This window comes from Polypterus senegalus, chromosome 6 (genome assembly GCF_016835505.1).
Source record: "Polypterus senegalus isolate Bchr_013 chromosome 6, ASM1683550v1, whole genome shotgun sequence".
In the NCBI taxonomy this organism is placed as follows: Eukaryota; Metazoa; Chordata; class Cladistia; order Polypteriformes; family Polypteridae; genus Polypterus; species Polypterus senegalus.
In genome coordinates, this window is record NC_053159.1 from 18275827 (window position 1) to 18303048 (window position 27222).

The window sequence follows — 27222 nt, forward strand, 5'->3', positions numbered from 1 at the left end:
ATATTCTATTGAGGATGACTTGTGTTCTGTTCGGTGTATTGTATTGACCCTCTTTCTTTTTGACACCCACTGTATGCCCAACCTACCTGGAAAGGGGGTCATTCTTTGAACTGCCTTTCCTTGTCTTCTTAGACAGTCATGGCTGGGGAGCTGTGAAGAGGCAGGGCCTGTTAAAGCCCATTGTGGCACTTCTTGTGTGATTTTGGGATATACAAAAAAAAATTGTAATGTATTGTATTGTAAAGATCAAAATCCAGAAAAGTAGAACAATTTAGAAAAAACAAATAGTTAAATATATTAAAAGTAGGCAATACAGTGTACAACTGGCATTAAATCACTAATCTCACAAGACATTCATGTTATGTGCGCTTATAACCGCACAGTTTCCCTTGAAAGTTTCTTAAAAAGTAAAACAAAAGTTAAATACGCTGTACAAAGAAAATAAACTGATTTTGGGAATCTAAGGTGGGTTATTAAATCAAACTATGCAAGTAATATTTTTTACCATACTTTGTATATGAGGCAAAAATGATCTTAGAAACCTAACGGAATAAAATCTGCCACCTGTTGTACCAAATTTGTTGTACCCTGTTTTGCAACATCATGCTAACATTAAACATGCTAATTCACTTCTTTCTTCCTGTTGCTTACAATTAAAAAGACCTAGCTTGATTCAAACCTTATCACACATGGCTCCAGTATTCTAGACCAGGGGTCTCCAACCTTTTTTCCCCCTGAGAGCTACTTTTACAAAATTAAAATGGCCAAGAGCTGCTCATGTTTTCTAACGTTTCTTCACATAGCTTATTTCAACCCAAACAAACTGAATAAGCTTGTTTTGCCTGAACATTTACAAAATGTTGGTGTCCACAACTCAGATTTTGTATTAAAACATCACAAAAAAATATTTAGTTCACCAGCAAGTGCATTTTGTAAGCCTGTATGCATTTTCTAGTGTATCTCACAGTATTGAATGTGTAATTCTTCTCACTCACTCGCCAGCTTCAGGCGTGTTACTTAATTCCACTTAGCTAGCGAACAACAGAACAACTGAATTCAACTTTGTTTGATATTTAAAATAAAGTGTTACTTAGGTCTTGATGAGTTTGAGTCCGGATATTCTCGTAAGTGTATGCCACACTGAAAAGATAGTTTGCAATTCAGATTGTGGATCGTGATATGATTTTTTGGAAGGATCGTCCACCCCTAATTTGACTAATCAAGTTTTCAAATTTATGTAATGTTCATTGAACCCTTTGGCGAGCTACTTGGAAAGAATTGGCGAGCTACTGGTAGTTCGCGAGCGTCGTGTTGGGGACCCCTGTTCTAGACAAAAAGCCAAATGAGGATGTATATAACTAATGAAATCATTAATAAGCTAACAAACTACTACACATAGTAATAAAAGACTATTTAAAAGAAACATATCTGAGTTATAAAGAAAAAGATGTTTTCATTCACAACTGACCCCCAATGCCCAAAATAGTTCTAGGAAGACAGCTGATTGATTGTTTACCTCAGGTAATAAAAAAGCAATACTTTTAGAAACATAATGAGCAGCATTTTATTTCAATCTTCCATAACAGAATGTATCCATTCTCACTTCACTGCAAAAACACACAGAGTATCTTGTTTGAAAATAACTTAAAATGCCAGGAAGTAATTGCAGGTTAAGCTGTGGCTGTTTTATTATTTTTGTACACTGCCATCATCTTCTTGATCTCTGCAATTGCTTTTCCTGGATTTAGACCCTAAGAAGAAAAGAGAGGTGGTTAGCAAGTCAGCACCTATACTGCAACAAATACATCTTAAATGTTTATATTATCAACAAAATTAAACAGTAATATTGAATCAGTATTTTCTTAATCTATTTAATCCAGCTAAGGACTACAAGAAGCAAGAGTGCACCAAGATAACATGAGGTGAAAGGCATGTGAAAAACCATGAAACGCTGGTCAGGACATCAGTTCACAGCAAGGCACTATCACATACAAACACTCATATTCTTTTATTCTGGAACAATTTAGAGTGACTTTATAAACTGGTAGCTTATTGGAATTTAAAAAGAAAACTAGAGTCTTTAGGGAGAAAACCTTACAGACAATGGGAAAACTTGCAAAGCTTACATAAACTGCTGCTGAGCTGTAATCAAACCCAGGCACCAAAGATACCCGGTGCACATATTATGTTACAGTGCACCTATATTAGTACTGCTGGGATAGGCACTGGTTCCCTAAGAGTTCAAAATGGATATGCAAGTTCCTGTGTCTCAGTGTTGGTGGCTAATAAAAGAATTCTATAATATAGCACTGGCAGGGATTTCCATAAACATGGCAAGAGTAATTGTTCTCTGTTAATAAAGAAATATCCAGACAAAATTATATACTGTAATTTGCAGTGATGATACATATTAAGGGTGGAAGACACAAGAATTGGAAGTATATTATATGTTGTAGTACAGCAGAAGAAAGGAAGTGCACAAATTAATAAAAGTCCACCACTGCATACAACCTGTACAATGCTAAGTGCATAAAGGAATATGCATTTGTAGTGAAATGGTAAAAGGCTGAATTTTACCCATTATTCATCATGAACAAGAAACTCCCTGGAAATTCCAAAGTTCCAGACTACATTTACATTCTGACTATGATCATTTGGGACAAGTTTAGAACACTGCTGTATTAAAAACTATTTTTTAACATCAAACTACAATTATTTTAATACAGTAGAGTCTCACTTATCCTACCTTTGCTTATCCGACATTCCGTATTATCTGATATCCCAAAGCAAAAAAAAAAAACAAGAACCGCAAGATGTGAGCGTAGTCTGTTTTTTGTTGCTCCCGACTCTACCACAGCTAATTACAGTGGAACTTCGGTTTGCGAGTATAATTCGTTCCAGAAATGTGCTCGCAGTCCAAAGCACTCGTACAGTATATCAATGCGAATTTCCCCATAATAATGGAAACTGAGATGATTCGTTCCACAACCCAAAACTATTCATATAAAAATGATTAATACAAAATATAAAGTAAAAATACATAAAGCAAATTAACCTGCACTTTACCTTTGAAAAGAATCATGGCTGGTGTGAGTGAGTTTCTAAACTCTTGTGGGATTCCACCCAACGGGACGACATGCGGAAGAGCGTCCCAAAGCAATTGCAGTCTCCCAGCACTGTAGCAGTTTGCCATAAAAGCGAATCCGAAAAGATTGCGGACATGCTATAAGGGTCTGCCATCGATGGGTGATACAAGGAACATTAGGGCACAGGATTACTTCCCCCGACCCTGCCTGACTGCTGTGTCTGTGTATAAGAGAGCTACAATAAATAACAGCGCTGTTGCTGTTTCAAGCTGAATAAAGCTGGTGTTGCTAAAGTACTGAGACTCAGCTTCATGTTTTCGGGTGCAAGACGGGGACTCGCACGTCACAGCACAAACACACACACATGCAGTCACAATGCTGTAGTAAACAGTATACGCTCATACGGATGATGACTATATGAGTGATGGAGTTAAGGCTCTAGAAACTGCAATTAATTACATTGAGCAACAAGAAGAAGCTACAGGAATCGACATAATGATGCTGCAAAGATGGAGAGACTTGGCAGCGAAGAAACAGCACTTGCCAGGAAAGCAGACTACGATCAAAAATGTCTTTAAATCATCACAGGACTGAACTTTTTAAGTACAGTACATACTGTATTTAACTTCAGACAATTCTGTAACTGCAAGTTAATTTTTTCATTGATAATTTATTCTTTTGTTTTGTTGTAAAACATGATTATTAGGATTGTAATGTGTAAAATTATAACATAGTTTGATGTTTAATAGGCTTTTTCTTAACACCTCCCATTATCCAACATTTTCGTTTATCCGACGTTCTGCCGGCCCATTTATGTCGGATAAGCGAGACTCTACTGTATACTGTATGCTCACCTTGGGGCACGTTCTTGTGCAGTTCATGATAGTGTGGCAACGATAAAGAGAGAATGGGTCCTGAAGTTTGGATAGCCGTTCTTCTGTGAAATCATCTCGTGAGTCAATCATCCACCTGTAGGCCTAGCACACAGAGAATACATAAATAAACTTGATGTCTCCATCCAGCATCATTTACAAGTTATAAACAGCAAGAACTAAATTTGCAAGCCTTGTACATACACATACAAAAATACATTCCAACTTCTTATAACTGTATGCACTGTAAAATTATGTTCAAGTTTAGAATATTTGCTGTTGTTCTTTGAAAACCTCCCTCTAAAGCAGGGGTGCCCGACTCCAGTCCTGGAGGGCCGCAGTGGCTGCAGGTTTTCATTCTAACCCTTTTCTTAATTAGTGAGCAGATTTTGCTGCTAATTAACTTCTTTTGAATAAATTTTATTAGACTTGCTCTTGAAGACGCAACCCACTCAATTGTTTCTTTTTCCTTAATTAGCAGCCAAACAATAATGAGATAAAAAATGAACCTCAACATGAGCAGCAAACTGTGACCACCATACAATATCTGACAATAAAGAAAGGTGAAGGTCTCAGGGATGCTGATCTGCTCTTAGAAAAGAGAAAATCCACAATTTTAGAAATGTCTGCCACTGCACAATGAGAGCCATGGAATTAAAGAACGAGTTTAATTAATGACAGCACTCAGCACCTCATTAAGTTACTGGTTGGAGTGAAATTGGTTGGCGTTTGAGGCCTTGACACAGTTGATCTTCTGTTGGCTCACTCACTTCACGTTTCACTTCTAAGGAACGCTGAAGAAATTCAGGGAAACATTTCTTAAAAACAATGTCAATTAAAATGAATTCAAAAGAAACTAATTAGCAGCAAAAACAGATCATTAATTAAGAAAAGGGTTAGAATGAAAACCTGCAGCCTTCCAGGATTGGAATTAGGCACCCCTGCTCTAAAGGTTGTTCTTTATAGACCACAAACAGGCCTTGCTTGTAAAAATAACCTTCCATGCTTATGAAATTGCTGTGACATTTTAGAATCGTTGTGTTGTTCTGCCAATTAACTTAAAAAATATGCTCTTTTACCTATAATGTAGTTAGAATAAGCTTTAAATAGTATAAGTGAAATAGTTTTCTGTGGGAACTGAGGCTTAGATAGCCCTATTTAAACCTTTATTATTCATCCCCAAACATTTTAAGGAGTTGCAGATATACATCCCTATCTAAAATGACAACAGCTATAAACACTACATATATTGTATAAATCTAAAGCGTAAACCATATCATTTATGGATACATAATCTTAATAAAGTCTGTACTGTTAAAACGCAGTAACAGTAGTAGGTTGACGCTCACCCTGTGCTTCCACATTAATAACTAGCAATACATTTGGAGGTAAATGCAGAAAACAAAATTATTAGAATTAAAAAAAAACAAGTTTCAGGTAGCAATTATTTAAACATAGGCATGAAATATAAACACTCCTCTAAATAAATCAAGAATATTTCAAACCTGCATCAAAACAGCTGGACCCAAATATTTGTCTCCATTCCACCAGTAACTGGGGCAACTGGTGCTGCAACAGGCACAAAGAATGCATTCATACAAACCATCCTGCAAACAGAGGGCAGAACAATATTAAACAACTGATTATTATCAAACAAGAAATGTCTAGTAACTACAAAACATTTATAAATTAAATATTAAAATTACAGTTCAAAAGGACAACAAAAATCTGCTACAGTTTCAAATGGCAGAATGCAAATCTTGTTTACTTCTCATGTCATGTATTGCTATGCTCTTTATGGAGTAAGGTGCATCAATTTGTTTAGTCTTAACGATTTATATTTACATATAATTAAGTACATAATAATAATAATAACAACAACAATAATACTAATGCTCTAAAACTCACCAGTTTCTCCCTGTCCTCCATTGATTGAATGTACTGTGCCTTGCCCTGCTTAGATTCATCTTTCTTCTTCAGATAAGGCTCAATTGACTTATACTGTGCATAAAAATTACTTAAATCCTGAGGGTGGAAAAAACGTTTTGTATTATGACTATATGCATTAATTTAAGTTAACCTTTCAACAACCAATAACATAGGTTTAGCAAAGCTATAGAAAACAATGAAACTAACAAAACCTGATTATCATTTTTCCATTATCAAAATGTTCCTAAATTGAGCACACCAGTAAACCAGAGTCTGTGCTGCCATATTGCTTGTTTTGCACAGGATGTTCCTATGTTTACACTCTGGTTAGTTCATTTTAAGATAAAAGGTAAGCATACTAATAAACACCGTAACAAACCCACTTAATCTAGCCTGCCTGCATTTTTTCTTACTACGAACTGCTATCATGTAGCACACAGCATATTAGAATGTAGAATATGTGTGAAGATCGGGTAGGATGTACCTAATAAACAGGCAACTGAGCGTATATTTCAGTCTAATAAAGATAAATCAGACTTTTCTTTTTTTTTTTTTTTTTTTTAAGAATGTAACTGGTTTTACACTACTATAAAAAAAATGTCACCTTCTCACTGTTTAGTGACCCTTTTTAAAATAGGGGTTCTCTTGAAGATGGGTATTAAAGCAACTACTTTTCTGTGAGTGGATAATAGAAATCTGATGCCTTCCCACTACTTTGTAATACAGTGGTCACATATGCAAGTTGCCTTTCAATAAATGTTTTGCAGCACAGCAATTATTGACACAAATTGAGCCTTTATGTTTTCACTTTTCAACTGCTGCATATTCTTCATGCTGCTTCGAGTATTTAAATTCTCTTTAATTATCATTTTTATCTGCAAGTTTTAAATATTTGTTTATATGTGTCCTTCTGTTGCTGAACAGTACAGCTTATGTGGACTGAAGAAAGAGGACACAACATTCTGCTTCACATTATCTGAATTTTGTGTGTGTGCATTTTTTTTAAACCAAGTCAACTTTTAGGTTTATGTTTATAAAGAAAGAATATAAGCACAAATCATGTTGTACAAGTTACCTAAAGCTAATATTTAACCATTACTATAAACAAAGTAAAATGAAATTAAATGAAATGAATTAAAAATTAATCTTCCAGGTCAGAGCCACCTTTAATAACACTTTCTGTTTTACTGTATTTATTAACACTAGCAAATCGTGTTTGCGAATATTTCACAATAAAAGCGTTAATGAAATGATGAGGGAGAGAAGAACATCACACATTACAGTAAGAAAGGAGATTATTATATATATATATATATATTATATACTTGCAACATCATGAATATTTACAATACAAAATGTAACATGAACAGGTCATAGTGGATAAGAAGGAAAATGCAGGGCACATGTAAGTCAGTATGTGTGAAGTGTGCCCGTCAGGTAATGTAGGATATAATAATCTTCTATAATAATTGTCGGAAAACGCAATTTGTTGCATAAACGTTATTGTCAGCAAAAAATATTCCCCTGTGTGTAACCCGCAAGTACTTGTACGTTTAGCCCAGGTTTCGATGTAACCCTGGAAAATGTAGTGTACAACTGGCCATGGGCAGAAACAGGGCCTGGCAAATAAACTCTGACGTTATTAAACGTTTGCCGTGGTGATAGTCATACAATATGCTAAATAAACGGGGAATTGCCTACTCCGCAATATAAAGGAAATATCTTATTTTGAATTGTCGGTGTTATGGAATCCCTGTAGTTTTTCCGTCATAATGTTTCTTGTTGTCTGGTAGTTTGCTGCTGCTCTTCAGAAAGGTTGTGTGTGTGATTCGTTTTTCGTACACTGTCCAGGTGAAAGACTTACTGCCGCTGATCTTCAGATAATGTCGCTCTGTGCTTTGTCATACGTTGTCTTTGTTGTTCTAAGGCATCTCACCTGTGCTGGTTGGTCTGGCGTGATGTCGGTGTGAGTTTGTAGGCCGGCGAGATCATTTCTGTTGGTCGCCACTAGGCTGTATGTGCCTTTTCATTTTATCGGGAGGCTTACGTTAAAGCGCAGGAAAGAGGAGGTGTAAAACTGTAGTGTCATAATGCAGTTTCAGTCAGTAACAAAGTATGCACTGAATAAACAGTCAAAAAGCACAGTCGATAATCGGTCACAGTGAAGAACTGAACACATGGCTGCACATTTGACACACATGCACCTTGTTATATAGTATGTGTCGTGGATTTTTTCATTGTCCTGTGCTTTATGTAGCTCCATGGTCCTGCAGGAACGTTGTTTCGTTTCACTGTATGCTGTACTACGGTATATGGATGAAATGACAATAAATACTCTTGAAGAGAACTTGAAGATAAGCCTAAGACCGAAACTCTGCCAGGAGCACGGGTTCCTCGCTATTGCTGTTTAGGGATATAGCATTTGTAGCAACCGTTGTTTATATCGAGCACGGACGGACACAAGCGAAATAATATAAGAATGTCAAAATCACTTCAGAAGAGAAAGGGTTCTCTTCTTTGCATAGAACTAAAGGAGGAGGGAGGACGTAAGGAGCAACATGACGGCAAACAGCTCACTGCTCTCTCTCACCACTATAGGGCCACGCTGTCACACTTGTATGGTGACACTGCAGCACAGGAGCTGGGCAAAGCCACTACAGTGCAGTTTTAATTACAATAATCCCATGGAATGGAATAGAATGAACTCAGTGACGGGCCTTCATTTTGGGGTTCTGAAGCTTGAACTGTTATAGGGACCATTTGCAACTGGCAACAAGTTCTGGATAATGGGGATGTGTCACAACAGATCACTACAATTTTTTTATTTTTTTTTTTAAATGTAACCAACATCATCTCAGTTTTTGATTAAAATTGCACTACCGGATCATCTCACATGTCAAAGCCACGTGTACTATCTAATGTGATCTACTCTGCATATATAAAATCCTAAGCCTAAAAGTTCAACGATTTTATGTCACTTTTTTGTCACGCTTTAAATCGGGCTTATTTTAAAACCTACATATATACTCAGCAAAAAAAGAAACGTCCTCTGACTTACAACTGTTTTTACTTTCAGTAAACTTAATGTGTAAATATTTGTATGAACACTAAAAGAGTCAACACCATAAGACATAAACTAAAAATGTTTCACAATGTGTCCCTGAATAAAGGGAGGCTCAAATTCAAAAGTACCAGTCAGTATCTGGTGTGGCCATCAGCTGCTTGAAGTACTGCAGTGCATCTCCTCCTCATGGACTGGACCAGATTTGTCAGTTCTTGCTGTGAGATGTTACCCCACTCTTCCACCAAGGCACCTGCAAGTTCCTGGACATTTCTGGGGGGAATGGCCCTAGCCCTCACCCTGTGATCCAACAGGTCCCAGACGTGCTCAATGGGATTGAGATCCGGGCTCTTCCACTGCAAGGATGATCAGCTGCCCTTCCTGTCTCCCTGTAGCGCTGTCTTAGGCGTCTCACAGTGCGGACATGGCAATTTATTGCCCTAGCTAGCCACATCAGCAGTCCTCATGCCTCCCTGCAGCATGCCTAATGCACGTTCATGCAGATGAGCAGGGACCCTGGGCATCTTTCTTTGGGTGTTTTTCACAGTCGGTAGACAAGTCTCTTTAGTGTCCTGCGTTTTTAGAACTGTGACCTTAAATGCCTACTTTCTGTAAGCTGTTAAGGTCTTAACGACCATTCCACAGGTGCATGTTAATTAATTGATTATGGTTAAATGAACATGCATGGAAAACATTGTTTAAACCCTTTACAATGAAGATCTGTAAAGTTATTTGGATTTTTAAAACATTATTGTTGAAATACACAGTCCTGGAAAAAGGAACGTTTCTTTTTTGGCTGAGTATATATAGTTGGTATTATTCTTTTCAGAATTTATCGAACTTTATGTTGATAGATTTTCAGATTCTTATTCCGTTTTTAAATTATAAACTAAAATATATCAAGAACTCACGTCCCACGAGATGAGACTTGGTGCCAAGAGATTTAACCACACCTGGGGCCGGAAATAAAACACAAAGAGTAGGACAGCTGCTGTACAGGCTTTTAAACGTTCAAAGCGCCGTGTAAGATGCAGATCATACGGCACGGCAGCAACAGCAATCTAGCGGCTGATCGAATAAATCTTTTGACGCAATGAGACTTTTTAGGGGACGAGGTATGACCTTGTATTAAAAATGTACAATTTAATCATATGTGCATATAATTATAACTATTTATAAATATATTTACATATACAGTATTATATATTTTAACATAATAATTTAAATGCGATTGTTCTATTCCCGTACACAAAGCATAACATATTTAAGCTGCAAAATTACAATTGTCCTCCCTGATTGATTCACAAATGTACAGTTTAATCATGTGTGCATTAACTGCTAGACACGTACAATATGACATTTATACATTAATGTATAATTTATTATATATTTAACATGATGCCCTATAACGCATTTAAGTTGCATATTTAAAATCAAGACATTTTGTTACAAGATCACAAGTGAATGAGAACTCGATTTATTAATGAACCAGATGAATGAGAATCTTTAGACTGATTATTGGGTTGTGATGTGTTCACGAATTAAGGGAGTCTTGACTCACGATGCACAGTTTTTGCGCATTCGCTTTTAACATTTGCCGGTCTTAGTGAAAGCAAAGATGACAACGATATCAGACATAGAACAGGCATGCACTTTAACACTACTGTTGAGATCCACTGACTCAATTCATACGATTCATTGAAGAGTCACTCAAAAAGAATGAATTGTGCGACAATCTCCCATAATCAGGCTGGTTTTTTAATGATTTTTAAGCACAGGGAGAAAATTAACATTTTGAAAAATCGGTAATGTAATAAATCAGTAAGAAAAGCAACATTGTAACAATGCACAGAATGAACCAACACACAATCGTCCGTGACTGCCGGACCGCAATATCGCCTTCTCTTGCCAGACGGAGGGATGGGGGTGCACGGCGCGCAGTGTGGAACGGTAGGAGAGGAGTAGGGCGTCCATTCAGCTCCCTCCGTCATGCTAGTCTGCCGAATTCTCGTTTAGTATGTACTGCCCGCTCATGTGCCCACCTCCAACTCGTCACTTGAGTCGTTGGCTGCTTTTCTAAATATAATCCACCAAGACACCCGACCACGGTAGTAGCGAGGTGGGAGGGGGGTGTGCACAAAGGGTAGGGGCACAACCAGTGGGAGCGTATGAGTCGCACTTAGTGGGAATTCCACGGTTTGCAGCCCGAATGGGGTTTAACAGCTTACCCACGCCTCTGTGTGCCGGGTAGACACACGGTCAATCTCATGCATAATTATTTATTGAATGCTAAACACTTCTGGAAAGACAAAGTTGTCTAAAACAGGTTGGTGTGAGAATACAACAGTAAGTGAATGAAAAGATGGAACTCTGGAGAGAGCAAAATACAACACAATAGTGAACTCGCGGCATAACAAACGCCGCATAATTATTTATTGATGGTTGAACACTTCTGGAAAGACACAGTTGTCTAAAAAGGGAAGGTTTGAGGATACAATAGAAAGTGAATGAAAAGATGGAACTTTGGAGAGAGCAACATATAATTGTCCGTGAGTGAAGAAGATGCATGTTTGTCGCGGATGCGAATTGCTGTATGTAGCGTATAAAACAGTTTGCTATGGTGCACGCGGTCATGCGTCGTAACCGAAAACTTGTTTTTTAAAGACTGCTTACTTCATTGTGTTTTAACCTCAGTTGTAAAGTATTGTTTTAAGGATCCCATGGGATACCCCTCGCAAACTGTTTTGCACACTGCATATGGCGACTCACCTCCGCGAGAAACATGCCTCTATGAACAGTCAAGGTGGCTCGGAAGTACATGAGGCCTCTACGACAGACGAATATAAATGACGCCATTCCTTCTGTGTCGTCGCGCCGAAGTTGGTGGGCGTGTCTCTGCAAGTTGTCATCGTATCCAATGGTCTAGGAGTTGGTGGGCGTGGCTCCTCCCTGCGTGCGCCATAGGTGTCTTACTTGTCGGCGGCTTAGTGAATCCACGCCGGCTTTCCATGGGTGTCTTGCCTTAGTCAATTATATATATATATATATATATATATATATATATATATATATATATATATATATATATATATAGATTGATTGATTATGTAATAAGACCATGGCTACTCAAGTAGTATCCAATTGCAACATGTAAGATCATGCAGATTGAATGTCAAAAGATTCAATAATTTGGTACCACGTCTATTCTGAATGAACTACTCCATTTGTTAATAACACCAATATAAAATTAACTGATTCAATGCTTAGAAGTACAATGCATTAACAGAAATGTACAGCAGCCGAGACAGGCAAAACAGCATATTTAATTGCTGAATACTAATATGCAAACACTAAATTTGTGGCATTTGCTCATTTTTCGAAGGCTAACTAATGTTAATGAGTGATGAACTAAAATTTGACATAGTAAAAAAAATATACAGAAAAACATAGTTAAAAAAATGTGATGAACACAGTAAAATCACATATGTCATATATTTGAATTGTCAAGATTAACTGACTACCGGTAATGTCAGTCCACATAAGATGATATGAAAACAGCGTAACAAAACTGTTTTGAGTTCTGAAATAACGGAGTAATGCAAAACTGACAAAGTTGGTTTCACATTGGAAGCCTTCAGGTTTGGATAAATGTAAAAAAAAAAAAGGAAGGGAAAGGGGGCGGAACGGTGGCGCAGTGGGTAGCACTGCTGCCTCACAGTTAGGAGACCTGGGTTTGCTTCCCGGGTCCTCCCTGCGTGGAGTTTGCATGTTCTCCCCGTGTCTGCGTGGGTTTCCTCCCACAATCCAAAGAAATGCAGGTTAGGTGCATTGGCGATCCTAAATTGTCCCGTGTGTGTGTGTGTGTGTGTGCCCGGCGGTGGGCTGGCGCCCTGCCCGAGGTTTGTTTCCTGCCTTGCGCCCTGTGTTGGCTGGAATTGGCTCCAGCAGACCACCGTGACCCTGTAGTTAGGATAAAGCGGGTTGGATAATGAAGGGATGGATAAAAGGAAAAGATTTAGACAACAAAAGCAATAGGAGTCTATGACATTTCAAATTTGAATTTGTTTTGACAAATCTGTTAATTACTTTAAGTGAGGTAATTTTTTAACCAGATAATGATGCAAATATACATTTTACAATTGAACATGTTACAAACCTAACAGAGTGACTCTTAGAGAAACTAGATTTTAAAAGCATGTTAGAAAATGAGCTACTCAAGAGTTTTTTTAATGAAAATATCCTGAATTATCTTGTAATTCACTAAGTCAACAATGCATATATATTAATGTTTAACATTTTTATTTTTACTTTTGGATTTTGTCCGCATTTTTCAGTTACTGGAGAATAATGTTAAAGAATAAATTTATAATGTACATATCTGGTATTTCATGATCATATTCTTTATAATGTGATAATTACACATTAAAATACAAGCCCTGAATTGCAGTTATGAATACCAATATGAGTTTACTTAAATGATAGCTAGGTAGCTACTTGATGGGTATGGCAGTATTTTAAAGCTGTTGTTACTGTTAGTATTTACATATTTCAAATTCTATTACAGAAAAAGGCACTAAATTGTTCACTTGAATAATGGAGGTACTTTACAAAAAAAAACAGGTGAGCAGGATTTCTGTGTTTGCTGTGGTATTAAATAAGTATTGAGTATCATAAACATTTCAGTGGTATTAATACTGAACACAAAAATTTTGACATCCCTGTTACATAAGTAAGTTTATTGTCTGAGACAGTAATTATTATTTAACAGTCAATTTACTTCAGCTAGGTAGGTAACACACATGCTACTATTATCTTCACTCCAGAAATGCTAAGAGAGTTGCACTAACCAGAATAACTTAATTACTCTGTCCCTGATGGTAAATCATAACTTATTTATAAAGAAAAAACACTATATACATTTTAATAATTGCATAAAAAATAAATAAATAAGTAATCTGCAATGGGGAACCCACACTTTGAAACAACAGGCCCCACCCTAACGGCACTATCCAGCACTAGGGTTACTTGGCAGTCTTAATTAACTATATGCAAAGCTAACTAAAAAAAAAAATACACAAAATAATACACTAAATTACAACATTAAAATTACAAAGACTAAAAATCATTTCCTATTCTTTTTCATACTATTTTCAAAATGAAACTCACAGGCACAAGATCTTTCACCACATACATGTGGGGGAGGGGGTAGATTTTGGTCACTTTGCTGGTGTTTGTGTCTATCTTCTTAGTACAAGCCAGTGTGTTTCCACCATTAATATTCATAGCACACGAGCCACAGATTCCTGGAAAGGACATAATAGAACTAAATTCTTAATCCAAATTCTTTACTTCAGAAAATTACAATGAATCTCCATTTAGCCAAATCTGTTTTGGAAAAAAGAAAACTTCAATGTGTACACTAACCCTCTCTGCATGACCGTCGAAATGTTAGGGTGGAATCCTTTTCATTCTTGATTTTGATGAGAGCATCAAGCACCATAGGGCCACAGCTAGAAGATCAAAGCAAAACATTTATAATAAATGTCAACCTATTAAAAAAACCTTTCTATGAATTTCTGATCTTACTCTATGATAAATACAAGGAAAATAAACTGCTTTGTTAAGCACAAAAACAGACTTGCTCTAATGTTCCCTGATAATACACAAAAGCTGTACTAAGTACATTTTAAGCTTGTGAAGCTATGACTTATTCATTAATACAAACGATAAAGATTGTACTTTAAAAAAAAAAAAAAATTGCTGGCTTTTTTTTTTTATCAATTAGTCAAAAGGTTGGGTATTTAAACCTAATTATACAAATAAGGAGCTGTGATGTAAAGCACAAAAGTGCAAGTTTAAGCCTCACCAGACTCACTACTTAACCCCAAGCCAGTTACTTAACTTAACACTGCTGGTATTGTAGGAAAATAGAAGTGTTTGTACTATACTGGAGTTTTTTTGTTTTTTCTGTCCACCCTGGCCATCGGACCTTACTTATTCTATGTTAATTAATGTTGTCTTATTTTTATTTTTTACTGTGTCTTCTAACTTTCTATTCTGCATTTTGTAAAGCACATTAAGCTACATTTTTTTTGTGTGAAAATGTGCTATATAAATAAATGTTGTTGTTGTTGTTATACTATGTTAAACTGAAAAACTGAACAATAAAAATATAAAAAAACACTAATGCATTAAACAAACTATTTCATACCTACCAAAAGTATCATATTCCCAATCGCACATAATTTAATCAAAAATTAACTATTTAATGTATCACTGCATTACCACAACAAGGTAATAACTAAACAAAAGCTGGAGCTCCCAAAAAACTTGAAACTAGTAATCAACGACCGCAATGCATATGTGATTAAAACTGGAAACTTACGGGGCCAGGCATTCAAAATGTCACAAGAGCCTAACCGAAGACAGTTATATTTGCTAATTAATCAATTATCAGTTTATAATTAGCTTGAACAATTTACATTACAACTTGCCTGAAGAAAGGGCCTGAGCTGCCTTCGAAAACTTATGTTGTAATCTGGTTAGTTTGCCAATAAAGAGTGCCATTTTGCTTGACGTCTTACTGCATTCATAATGGCTAACACAGCTCAACACCCTACTAGTACTTAAATAATTTCATAAGCAATTAATTATAAAATGTAAGTTTGTTTCACAAGGTGGTTTTTCTTATTTTAAACAATTACAAACACTGAAATAACCACAGCTGTCCACAAACCTCAACTAAGACAGAAACTCCTTACATTTTCAGATAGAGCAAAAGATGCAGCTGCATATGACCAAATTACTAAAACCAGAATATAAGCAGCCTAGTGAGAAAAAAAGGGCTCAGGTTATAAACAAACTGAAAACTGTTCAGGGGTTCAGCAACTGTTTGAACCAGGGAATATCACATGTGCTTTGTAACAACTAAGGAAATTGATTGACTGCTTTTATAACTGAGAAAGTGTGAATGTAAGAGAGGCTTTCAGAATCATGAGAGTACATATTCAAATAAAATTAAAACAGCAAAATAAGGAGGACTGCTACTCCAAACAAACTTTGACACTTTGTGCATCAGGATACTTTACTAGCTGAACTATAGGGTTGTCCAGATCTAATTATGAAATTTTCATTACGCTATAACTTATCAAGTTTATCAATCCATTCATCCATTTTCCAACCCGTTGAATCCGAACACAGGGTCACGGGGGTCTGCTGGAGCCAATCCCAGCCAACACAGGGCGCAAGGCAGGAACCAATCCAGGGCAGGGCGCCAACCCACAGCAGGACACACACACCCACACACCAAGCACACACTAGGGACAATTTAGAATCACTAAACCACCTAACCTGCATGTCTTTTGACCGTGGGAGGAAACCGGAGTACTCGGAGGAAACCCACACAGACACGGGGAGAACATGCAAACTCCCCGCAGGGTGGACCCAGGAAGCGAACCCGGGTCTCCTAACTGCGAGGCAGCAGCGCTACCACTGCGCCACTGTGCTGCCCTATCAAGTTTATTACATGGAGAATTCACAAAAAATTATTTTTGTTACCGATAGATGGCAGCACCTGCCCTGCATTCCAAAATGGCGGGGAGACAGTTGTCAGTCGAACAGCGAGTGTGATTTGTTTGCCTTTTCTCGATAACGGGCAATGTTTCCGAGGTGCATTGCATTAAAAGTTGCATAATTAGATCTGGACCACCCTGTAATTTAGTATTAATAATAATAAATGAATAATTCTTTGCATTTACAGAGCGCTTTTCTCACTACTCAAAGCGCTTAGCAATTGCAGGTTAAGGGCCTTGCTCAAGGGCCCAAAAGAGCAGAGTCCCTTTTGGCATTTCACGGGATTTGAACCAGCAACCTTCCGATTGCCAGTGCAGATCCCTAGCCTCAGAGCCACCAGTGCTTTAATACCTGAACTGTATTATATTAATTTAGTTCAGTTTATCTTTGTATAGAACTCTAAACGTAATGCAGCCACAGAGTGCTATGAAACGTTCTCAAGTAAAATGTAAGTACAAACTCAGACTTTACCAACTACATAAGGAATACACATTAAGACAGATTTAAATAAAGCTACTTTACAACTGATTAACATTAATGAAGCCCAGCAATATCTGTCCCATTAATTAACTATTGGGCTACGACCAGTTGATAAAGGAGGAGAGGAAAGCAAAACCTCCAGTTAGCAGCATCACTAGAGAGATTAAACATCTTGGGGTATCAATGGTCAGTTAAAACTAACAAAATCACACACCATCTTGAAGACCTTGGCTTCCTTCATGGGCATTCTACTGCAGAGTCTGTGCTGGCAAGAATGCTTGCTATAAAATGCTGGCATAAAATAATATCTGGTATCAAATCATATGAAAGAAAAAAATGACAGGTTTTCAATAATTAAGGAAATACCATAGTAACTAATCAAATGAGTGTTTCTGTTTGACATAACTTATTTCAATTCTTCAACTGGTGATGCCAGTTCCTTTAAGTAATGAAGCATTCATTTCTTCTCAAACAAAACAAGGTGATGTAAGTTATTCTAACAGCTAAATACCTAAACAGGATTTACACTGGGATATAAACATTTACCTGAACATTTCTTTTTGTTATAATGGATATTCACCAAGAAGTATGTGTTACCTTTGTACCTTGTTTTCTCCATCATGAGAACCTCAGCATAATCTTACTCACCTTTCTTTTTTCAATAAGAATTGCTACTTACTTTTCTGTGCAAGACATTTGCAGTCTTAAACTCACCAGAGTGACAAAATATACTAAATCTAACTTCTTAAATTTGTGGATGCATTACTAATGATGACAGAGCAATATGCTGCCAGCTAAACAGCAACATTTACTTGAGAACAGGTGGAAGCAATTAAAGGTACCCGCATAGGAGATAAAAGCCAGCAAGACTTCCTTCACTCAAATGACTCTTTTTCACTATCAAGCTGAAGAGTACCTACACTATTCAACTAAGTAAAGCTCGAAATGGTCATTGACCATTTTTCCAGTAATATCAATGATTGGATACCATTCGTAAGAGAGAAGCAGTTTATTAAAGCGAAGTGGGCATGCAGTCACATACTGTTTTAGACCACATGATTATTAGTTTTTTTAAATTCAAATTAGAACTTTCAATATACCTGTATATGGATTACATTTGAAAAGTAAACTGATCATTTTGAAATCCTCCAATCACTACTGCTTTACTCTGGACAGCACCCTATAACATTGCATGATTTGTCATATTAAATCCTTGATTTTGCACATCATTTCCAAGAACAGCCTATACTTATCTTTTATTTTCCAATATAGTCCCTTGATAGCTCCATACACTTCATCCACTATTCCTGCAATGACTTTAACCCCTTTGAAAAACAATCTTTTGTTTGACCTTCAAACCAGGATGTTACAGCTGCCTTGACATCTTCATCCCTTGAGAACTGCTTTTCACAGGGAGATTTCATCAAAACTTGGAACAGTAAATAATCTGAGGGAGCCAGGTCAGGAGTGTAGGGTGGATGGTTCAACTTCTGGAACCCACATTCTCGGATGGCAGCCTGTGATTGAGGTGACATGTGAATCGGCACATTGCCGTGAACAAGCAGCACGCCTGCTGTGAATTTTCCTCATCTTTTCTTTTTTTTTTTTTTTTAGAAGTTTTATTAATTTTATTGCAATCATTCTATACAAATCAATCAATTTTTACAAAAAGTAAAATTGAGTTAAAAACAAGTCGACCCCCACCCCTGAGAGAGAGAGCAAGGCAAACGGCGTAAAATTTAAGGCTTATAAACATACCTAAATTAATAAGTTTGATAAGCCAGCATAGATGAATGCAGAAGACAAAGAAATACAGAAATAATTGCTTCCTCTGTACTTTAAGAGCTTATTTTAAAATATTACTGATTAGATCCTGCCATGTTTTGAAAAAAGTCTGTACAGATCCTCTGAGTATTTGATTTTTTCCAATTTCAAATAGTATAACACATCGGTTTCCCACTGACTTAAAAGAGGAGAGATTAGGTTCTTCCAGTTTAGCAGAATAAGTCTGCGTGCCAAAAGTATAGTAAATGCAATCACAGTTTGTTTTTCTTTCTCCATCTTTTCTTCTTGATCGACTCCCGCAGATTGATCATTGTGTTAGTGTAACTGTTCACCGTTATGATTGTCATGTATGGCATGAACTCCAAAAACAAAAGGCCTTCAATATCCCAAAAGACAGTTGCCATGACTTTGCCTGCAGATTTTGGGAGTGGGAGATGACTTGTGCTTCCACTGCATTGACTCCATTTTGGACTCAGGATCTCTGTGATAGACCCAAGTCTTATCTTCTCATCTCAAGTCACCAAAGGATGAAAAAAATTCACTTGGTCTTCACAGAACACTTCCTAGTTCTCCAGACAGCACTGGAGCCTTGTGGTATTCTGACATGGTGTCAGCATTCTTAGAACCCATCTTGCACTGACCTTTAACAAGCCCAACTTTTCATGAATTATTTTCCAAACAGTTCCTGCCGAGATGCCCATTTCTTCAGCTTAATTCGTCTGTCTGAAAAAATTAATTCCTTGACTTTCTTGCATGTTTCCGTGAAAGTTGCTTCCACAGGCTGTCCAGTGTGAGGGTCATCTCCAGTGGACTCTCTACCTCACTTGAACTACTTGCTCCAAAATTTTACTTTGTAGGATGATAGGGCAGACTCACCATAAACTTCAGTCATGTGTTCATAGATCTCCTTTGGCTTTTTCCATTCTTTTGTGAGAAATTTTATCACTAAACATTGCTCTAAATCTAGCATTTTCTTACTTGATTTGCACGAGGACTCTACTGGCATCCTGTCTCTTGAAATGTTAGACTCACACTGAGCCACAATTGTGCATCAGTAACCTTGAGACACATCACAACATGCCCAGACTTTTTCCAACATGCTTGCTACTTTCTTTCATACTCAGGTAGATAAATTATTGGACACCCATCAAAGCTCCAATTATTAAAGAAACTGACAACTTTCTGCCATGTAGGAAAGAATAACATTTTACTTTTCAAATACTGGATGGACTAAAGAGCCTCACCTTCAGCTGGAATTGTTCGATGGTGCATGTGGAATCCAATGCCTAAAATCCTTCCTAAAAACTGTGTTTTATACACCTGTTACAAACTGGGGGCTTTGGTAAACCTGCCCCCACAAAAAAAGTCACAAATGGTCAGAAACACTACATACAGCTGCCTGTCTTGAGGTGCTGCTACAATCAAGTCCATCCACTTATAAAACCAATTCATCCAAACTATAACCATTTCATACTTTTCTGGCACTCTGGTTGGCCCTGAAGAAAGTTCCACGTGAAAATGAAAATATAAAAATAAACTTCCAGTTTTTAACAACTAATACTGTATGTATTTGTACTGCTAATAAAAGTGTTAAGTCTAAATGAAATGTAAGATAAGTTATTCTGAAAACTGTAGGTTAACCGCCTAATTATCTAATTCAAAAGGGAAACTTAAATGTAGTCCCCACTTTTAATAATTATAAAAATTAAAAGACAAAGAGAAGTACCGCTAAAATTATGCTCATTCAAAAGTGGGCAGTTTTTGTCAAACCTGCTGTCCACAGAAACTGCATTGCTGGAGGGGATGAGTACCTACAGAAGGCATACGCATTTGAGTATGAAAAACACTTGCTCAGAGAGTTAACAAACTAACTATACAACCAAGATTATTAACATTAGCATTTATCTGGGGCGGCACGGTGGCGCAGTGGTAGTGCTGCTGCCTCGCAGTAAGGAGACCTGAGTTCGTTTCCCAGGTCCTCCCTGTGTGGAGTTTGCATGTTCTCCCCGTGTCTGCGTGGGTTTTCTCCGGATGCCCCGGTTTCCTCGCACAGTTCAAAGACGTACAGATTAGGTGCACTGGTGATCCTATACTGTCCCTAGTGTGTGCTTGTTGTGTGCCCTACAGTGGCACCCTTCCCAGGGTTTGTTCCTGCCTTGCACCATGTGCTGGATGGGATTGGCTCCAGCAGACCCCTTTGACAGGTCCGAAAATGACTGACTGACAATTATCTGGTAAAACGCCAAATTAATCAAATTTTTGAAAAACAAGCTAAAAGAGTCTATGCATGAAATTAAATTAAAAAAAAACATTGTATTATTAGTGTCAAGTGGGACACCTCTCAAAAGAAATTTTTGCACTTGGCTCCTTCTTGAACTTGGCTGTTACTAGATACAAAGCAAAGTTATATGTAGATAAAACACTGATCAAGAGGTCATCAACCGGGTCTTGCTGAATCTGAAAATTACTTTGTATTGAATATACGTACGTATTTAAGTCCACCTCATATGTCTCAATACGGGGTTTGTCACCAGGCTTGTCAGGATCCCATCTGTAAATAGCAAACGTCTTAATTCGAGCGTTTTCCTTGGAGGCAGAGGCCGCAGAGGACTGTGCATGACGGACCCATTGCTGTAATAAAAGAGAAAATTTCATAATATTGGAGCCTAAAAGTATCTGAATCAGTAAGTCGTTTTTTGTGTATCACACAAAGATTCAGTCATGCTGGATGATATGAAAAGAAAAGGTCTATCTCAAAGGATGCCTAGGATCTCAGGGAGTAAAAACAAAAATTGGGAAGGCAGTCTCCTAATTTGGGAAACCCAGAAAATGGCTGTTAAACCTGTGATATAGATAATAGTTACTGAAAGTAACATAAAAAGCACAGAAGATTGAAAACTCTCACTCTCTAAGCAAAGTGCTTTAGGAAGTTGATCCCATTGTTCCTCAAAACACTAGTTTAGTGGCACCAGATTGGTTAGCTGTTTTACATAAATAACTTTCTGCTGATCTTTACACAGTCCTATTAGAGTGGGTTCTTAAACATTTTAATCTGAGGACCCAAATAAGAAAATCACTACCATATTAGGACCTAAGAAGAGGACTGCCACCTTAATGATAAGAGGGCAATACACAGACAAGTAACAACGACCAAATAATAAAAACAGTGATCTTTTTGTTTCAATTGAATCCTATTTCTCACATGAATACTACTAGAGAAAAATGGAAAGCAAACATAGCAAATAAAACAACTCTCATTTAAACAGAAAAACGATTCCTGAAGTATTTCACTGCCATGATGAATACTTAGTGAGAGATTTAGTAAAGCTGAGAGAAGTTAGTTATTCCTTCTAACAGGTGCAGCACAAGGATATGAAGATTTTTGAAAGAACAACTTAACTTAGTCACTTAACTCACGGCACCAGATTAAGAAAACAATAGTCAAAAAAGTAATAATTGATGTATTTTATTTACCTTGTAAAATAACATTATTTTTTAAAGTAATGTAAAACCTTAACAATAACACCTTTTAAAGGAGTTTGCTAATTGTTGCCCATATTCAGGTTTTTAGCTTAAAAATTCACTAAACTGGTTAAAAAAGTTGGAGTCACTTGGCAAAATTATTCCTAAAAAATGTATGCACTATTTGTATTTTATAAAAGTGACAGAATACGTCTTAATGAAGAATTCCGCGAACAGTCCAGTTTGAAATATTTAAACTAACATTTTGTGCTGAATACAGAAGATGTCTGTTCTACACCTTGTCTCAAGCTTTTCATAAAATTTGTTGTTCTTGCAATTCATAATGGTCCAATGTCCATAATGCCCTTCACTACAAGTAGATTAAAATGAAACAGAAAATTTTAAAATATTGTTATGAGAAGTCTTTCTTGCTTTCCAAGTCAAGTTAAATTTAACAAAACCCTTTTTGCACCTCTGTTATAGATTGAGATTTAGGACAGTAGTTTATGGCCACTGAAGCTGCACAAAACACTGTCACAACACTATATATAAATGCATATTGCACATTCTCTAGTTTAAAATGTGTCACTTATTTATTGTCTATTTCATATGCCTATTTATTCTATATTCTCTGTTCTGCTGTTCTATGTTTGTCTACCCTGAAAAACCTGGAGCCACGTCGTCTCGTCTCTCTATGTACCTGTACAGTGTATAGCAGAGATGACAATAAAGTTGACTTTGACTATACCCCTACCATACTTACTCACACAACACAAAACCAAACAAATCATATCCGTGTGCTGCATTTGTTTTTTTTGCTTTGACAATTCAGGACAGTTACAAGACAATCTGGTAACCAAATTTACAGACCTCACCACTGCTCTTCGAAGCAATGTTTGTTCATTTCAGTGCTCAAGACTCCAAGAGGAACCCCCCACTAATTCCCGCCCTTGCCCCTTGTAATTATATGCATATATCCGCATGCTCAAAATTCCAAGATATTCATGAGCCTCGGACACACCATGGCAGAACCAGGAGATAACATGGCAGTCAGGCTGCCTATGACCTTGAAGAGTGGCAAAGCTGGGCAGCACCAGTGTGCGCAGATCAGGAAGCTTGAAAGAGTGTTGAGATAGGACGGCAGTTATCAGCTTCTGTACCTTTTCAGCACTGCTACTGAGGTCTGAAAGCTGGTATCACTACCCAAGTCAAAATTTTATTATCAATTCAATACTACTGTGGAGAGCACCAAGATACTTGAAATATTGTTTTTTATATGTATAGTAAAAAAACAAGCGGAATGGATTGTGTAAAGAGTTTCTACCATTAGATTGCAGTATATAAGGGTATTATTTAAACTTTACCTATAGTCAAACAAAAATGTAAATGTATTGTACCATCAAAGAAAAACACTTAAAATGTTAGCATAAAAAACGTTCGCATCATGACATAAGTGCTGGGGGCCTATGATATTTTGTGGTCCCACTGATTCTGCTTAGCATTTTTGCCTCACAGCTCCAGTCTTGTGGATGAATCGCGGTTGAGCAGCTAACTGTGCATTGTTTGCCTTGGCTTTAGTTCAGGTAAACAGATTTCCCCTTCACAATTCAAATATGTAGAATGTTGATTGGTGACTATTAATTAAAACAGTATACTGTAAATAACTGAGAGGGTGTGTGTAACTGTGTCCTATGAAGGACTGGCACACTATCCACCTTACCAATGCTACAGCTATAAGAGGGTTAGAAACTGGATTGATAAGTCACATACCCAGTGTGACACTAAACAATAGGACAAGATTCAGCTAGAGATACAGAAATTATATAGCAGAATTACACAGTGGTGAACTTCTAAGCACTACTACTCTACAGCTCCAGAACCCTGGGTTTAAACCCCAGCACAGGGACAGCCTGTGTGGCACCTGCATAATCTACCTGTGTTTTTTTTATGAGTTTTTCTTTAGCTACTCTCACATACCAAAGCCATACCTATAAGCTATATTCTAACCTCTCACCAATAAAATCTGTGTGGGAGTAAAAGTAACCGTGTCCTGTGATTAATAAGTGTTCTGTCTGGTATTGAATTCTGCCTTGTGCCCATTGCTACCAGACGTCTTACCTCCAATGACCTTGAAAAGAATGAGTGAGTACATCAAAAAATGTAGTACTCTTTATATTTAAAAATCTAGATAGAAATATTTGAGGCATCTAACCCTGTTTGCATTATGATATCCAAACCCTCTCCATGTTTTCATCCTCAACCAATAGTGATTGTTGATGACAAACCATTGTCATGTCAAGGCCTGTTAGACTACAGCATTACATATATACTCCTTTACAAAAAGATGCTGAGGTTTGTTTTTTTTTAGTTCCTTACATAACAAAGTTCAGAAACACCATCATGTACTATGACCCTGTATTTAGCAAGCAACGACAACTGCAGGAAAAGTACAAACTGTTCCTTTCTTAATACTAGTCTACCAACTTGAACAAACATTTCAATTTATAAACACATTGTTATGTACTTCAATTCCATGATTGTTTGAAAGAGATTTCTGACATGTTAATATGTCTGTTAGTGCATAGATTACCAGGAATCCAAAAAAAGACAGTGCAGAGATTTATGTTCTAAAAATGTAACAAGGGTTTACATATTTTGAAAAAAGTATTAATGACGGAGATCAAAAGCAATCAATTATTATCCACTGATAGCTGTTACAGATTCTGAAAAAAGTTTCAATGACAGAGATCAAAAGTAATCAGTTTTTATCCACTGATAATTATTAGCAAATGCAGTTACATAACTTGTCTACATTTATAGCTTAAGTGCTCTAGGTGACTGATCAGGCTTAGGTAAACAGTCCACCCCCAACCCCACAGTGTTATCATTGCCATTTTGGCACTTCAAGCATCTATTTACAAGGACAATGTGCGTTATCTTAGTTATGTTATTCGTTGGGGGATTTAACAAATTATACACCTTTATAGCCCATTTATTTAACGGTTATTTACCTTGAGACTATGGAATTGACATATAACATGTGGAAAATGTTCATGCATTTTGCCAACAGTTGCAAAATAAGTTTAATGCAAGAGGGATAACACAAGAAAATAAGCAAAAAGTTTACATGTATCTTTTTATACAATGCTGACAAATCATAATCTTCTCTTAAAAGCAGGGCTGTCTTAACATACAGGCACTTGCTGGGGGACCCACAATGTTTCTGTGTTTTTGCTATCAAAACAGGGGCCCCAGCGCACTACTTTGCCTGGGGGCCTATGATGCTGTTAAGCCGGCCATCCTTAAAAGTCAGATGTATCAATAACAACCTATTTTCTAAATCCACTTGATAAAAATGTCACAAGTGGTACTGGGGCCATCTAAACGGTATTGAACTTAAGGCAGGAACCGTGGACAGGTGCACACCTCAAAGGAAATCCATCCTCGTTCTCATGCCAGGTGATTTGAGATTGAGAGATACTGATTAACCTATACCACATCTTTGTAAGAATGTGCGTACTTATAGAGGCACACAACAAGAACATGTAAACTGCAAATAAACAGTAGGCAAGCTGGGTTCAAACTATGCCTGAAGCTGTAAGGATACGGCCCAACTAATGCCACCTAAAATGCGCCTACTCTACGATTTGCCTGCGTCCCGTCAGGGTTTGGTCCGTATCCGGTCCTGTATAATTTGGGGATATATTCTCGTTTCCAGAAATGTTAAAATATCATACGTGGATAGTATGCTTTTAAAAAATTGCAAGCGCCTCCACAATATCACGAGTACGCAACAAACTGTTTAAAACTGAAGACGCCACATCGATAGCAGATGCAGTTTCCCGTTCTCTTCTCAAGGAGACAGGTTGTGTAAGTGATTTCCTACAACCACTGTCTGTCATCTGTTACACACCCATCCTCTGACGGCAAGGAGAAGGTACTCGCTGACATACTACAAAAACGCTTGACTTTCACCTACCTGAATACTGCTAGAGTGACGTTTTATGACATTAGAGCAAGTCCTCAAGGAGAGCATCATCGACGACATCTTGGAAGTTGTTGCTCTGCAGCGATCCCACAATCCAATGCTGCCGGCCGGCCTAAACCCGCCCCTCGTGACGTAAGAGACGGACACGCTGTAGTCTATTAGTATGAAGATTGTGACAAATGATGATTGTGACAAAAAAATTACTTAGAATATATATTTTAACTGTAGAACCAAATGTAATTCTTTAAGTCTTCTAATCTAAACTCTCTTTTTAAATTAAAAAAATCGACAATGCTTTGAACGACTTAGCTCACTGAAAATCAAGAAAGCTTTACTGCAAATACTGAATATCTGAATGACTTAGTTAATTTTCTTTAAACTCGTTTTTTTCTATTGATTGGAGCAATCTATATACAGTACTATACACTGTTAAACATTGCTGCTTCACAATAAAAAGACAGCTTATGTACCCTAGATAAAAAAAAATTACTTATGAAAAAAATATATTTCCAGCCTCCAGTGTTAAGTGGTCACTAATACATTAAAAGGATTAGCGCTGCTGTCCAACATCTCCATAGTTTGGTAAATGATTGAGGCAATGATTGAATTCCTGATTTGGTCATGATACCGAATTAAATTAGCAAATACGCGAATTGTAGTGAAGCACCACTGATGTCAATGTCAGTTTAAATAGTAAATTATCAGTATATGTACTGTATTAGGCAAGTCAACAGGAAAATGTATAATTTTATTTGGAAAAAATATCATTACTTGAACAAAAGCATCATATAAACTATTTCATATAGTCAAGATGGATTGAATATGTTTGATTTTGAAACATCAATAGAATTCGTAACATTAAATGGATTTAGAACTACATCAAACGTTTATATATTGTCATGTTTAAATTACGTTATGCTCCGAGCTGCCACTACTTTTTTGTACATAGTGCAATGACAAAGGCTATTCGGCACTAACTAGCCCTCT

The 27222-nt window shown here is 37.0% G+C and overlaps 1 protein-coding gene across 1 annotated transcript; it reads right to left on the bottom strand.

Annotated features, from left to right (window-relative positions):
• Positions 1 to 1539: 1539 nt before the first annotated feature.
• On the bottom strand, positions 1540 to 26338 carry sdhb (succinate dehydrogenase complex, subunit B, iron sulfur (Ip)). Its single transcript, XM_039755452.1, has 8 exons — positions 26227 to 26338; positions 21274 to 21416; positions 14373 to 14458; positions 14115 to 14251; positions 5867 to 5983; positions 5464 to 5565; positions 3941 to 4063; positions 1540 to 1751 (listed from the first exon to the last, which is right to left on the bottom strand). Exons 1-8 carry the CDS (start codon positions 26293 to 26295, stop codon positions 1671 to 1673), a joined length of 858 nt encoding a protein of 285 aa, XP_039611386.1. The 5' UTR covers positions 26296 to 26338; the 3' UTR covers positions 1540 to 1670.
• Positions 26339 to 27222: the final 884 nt, after the last annotated feature.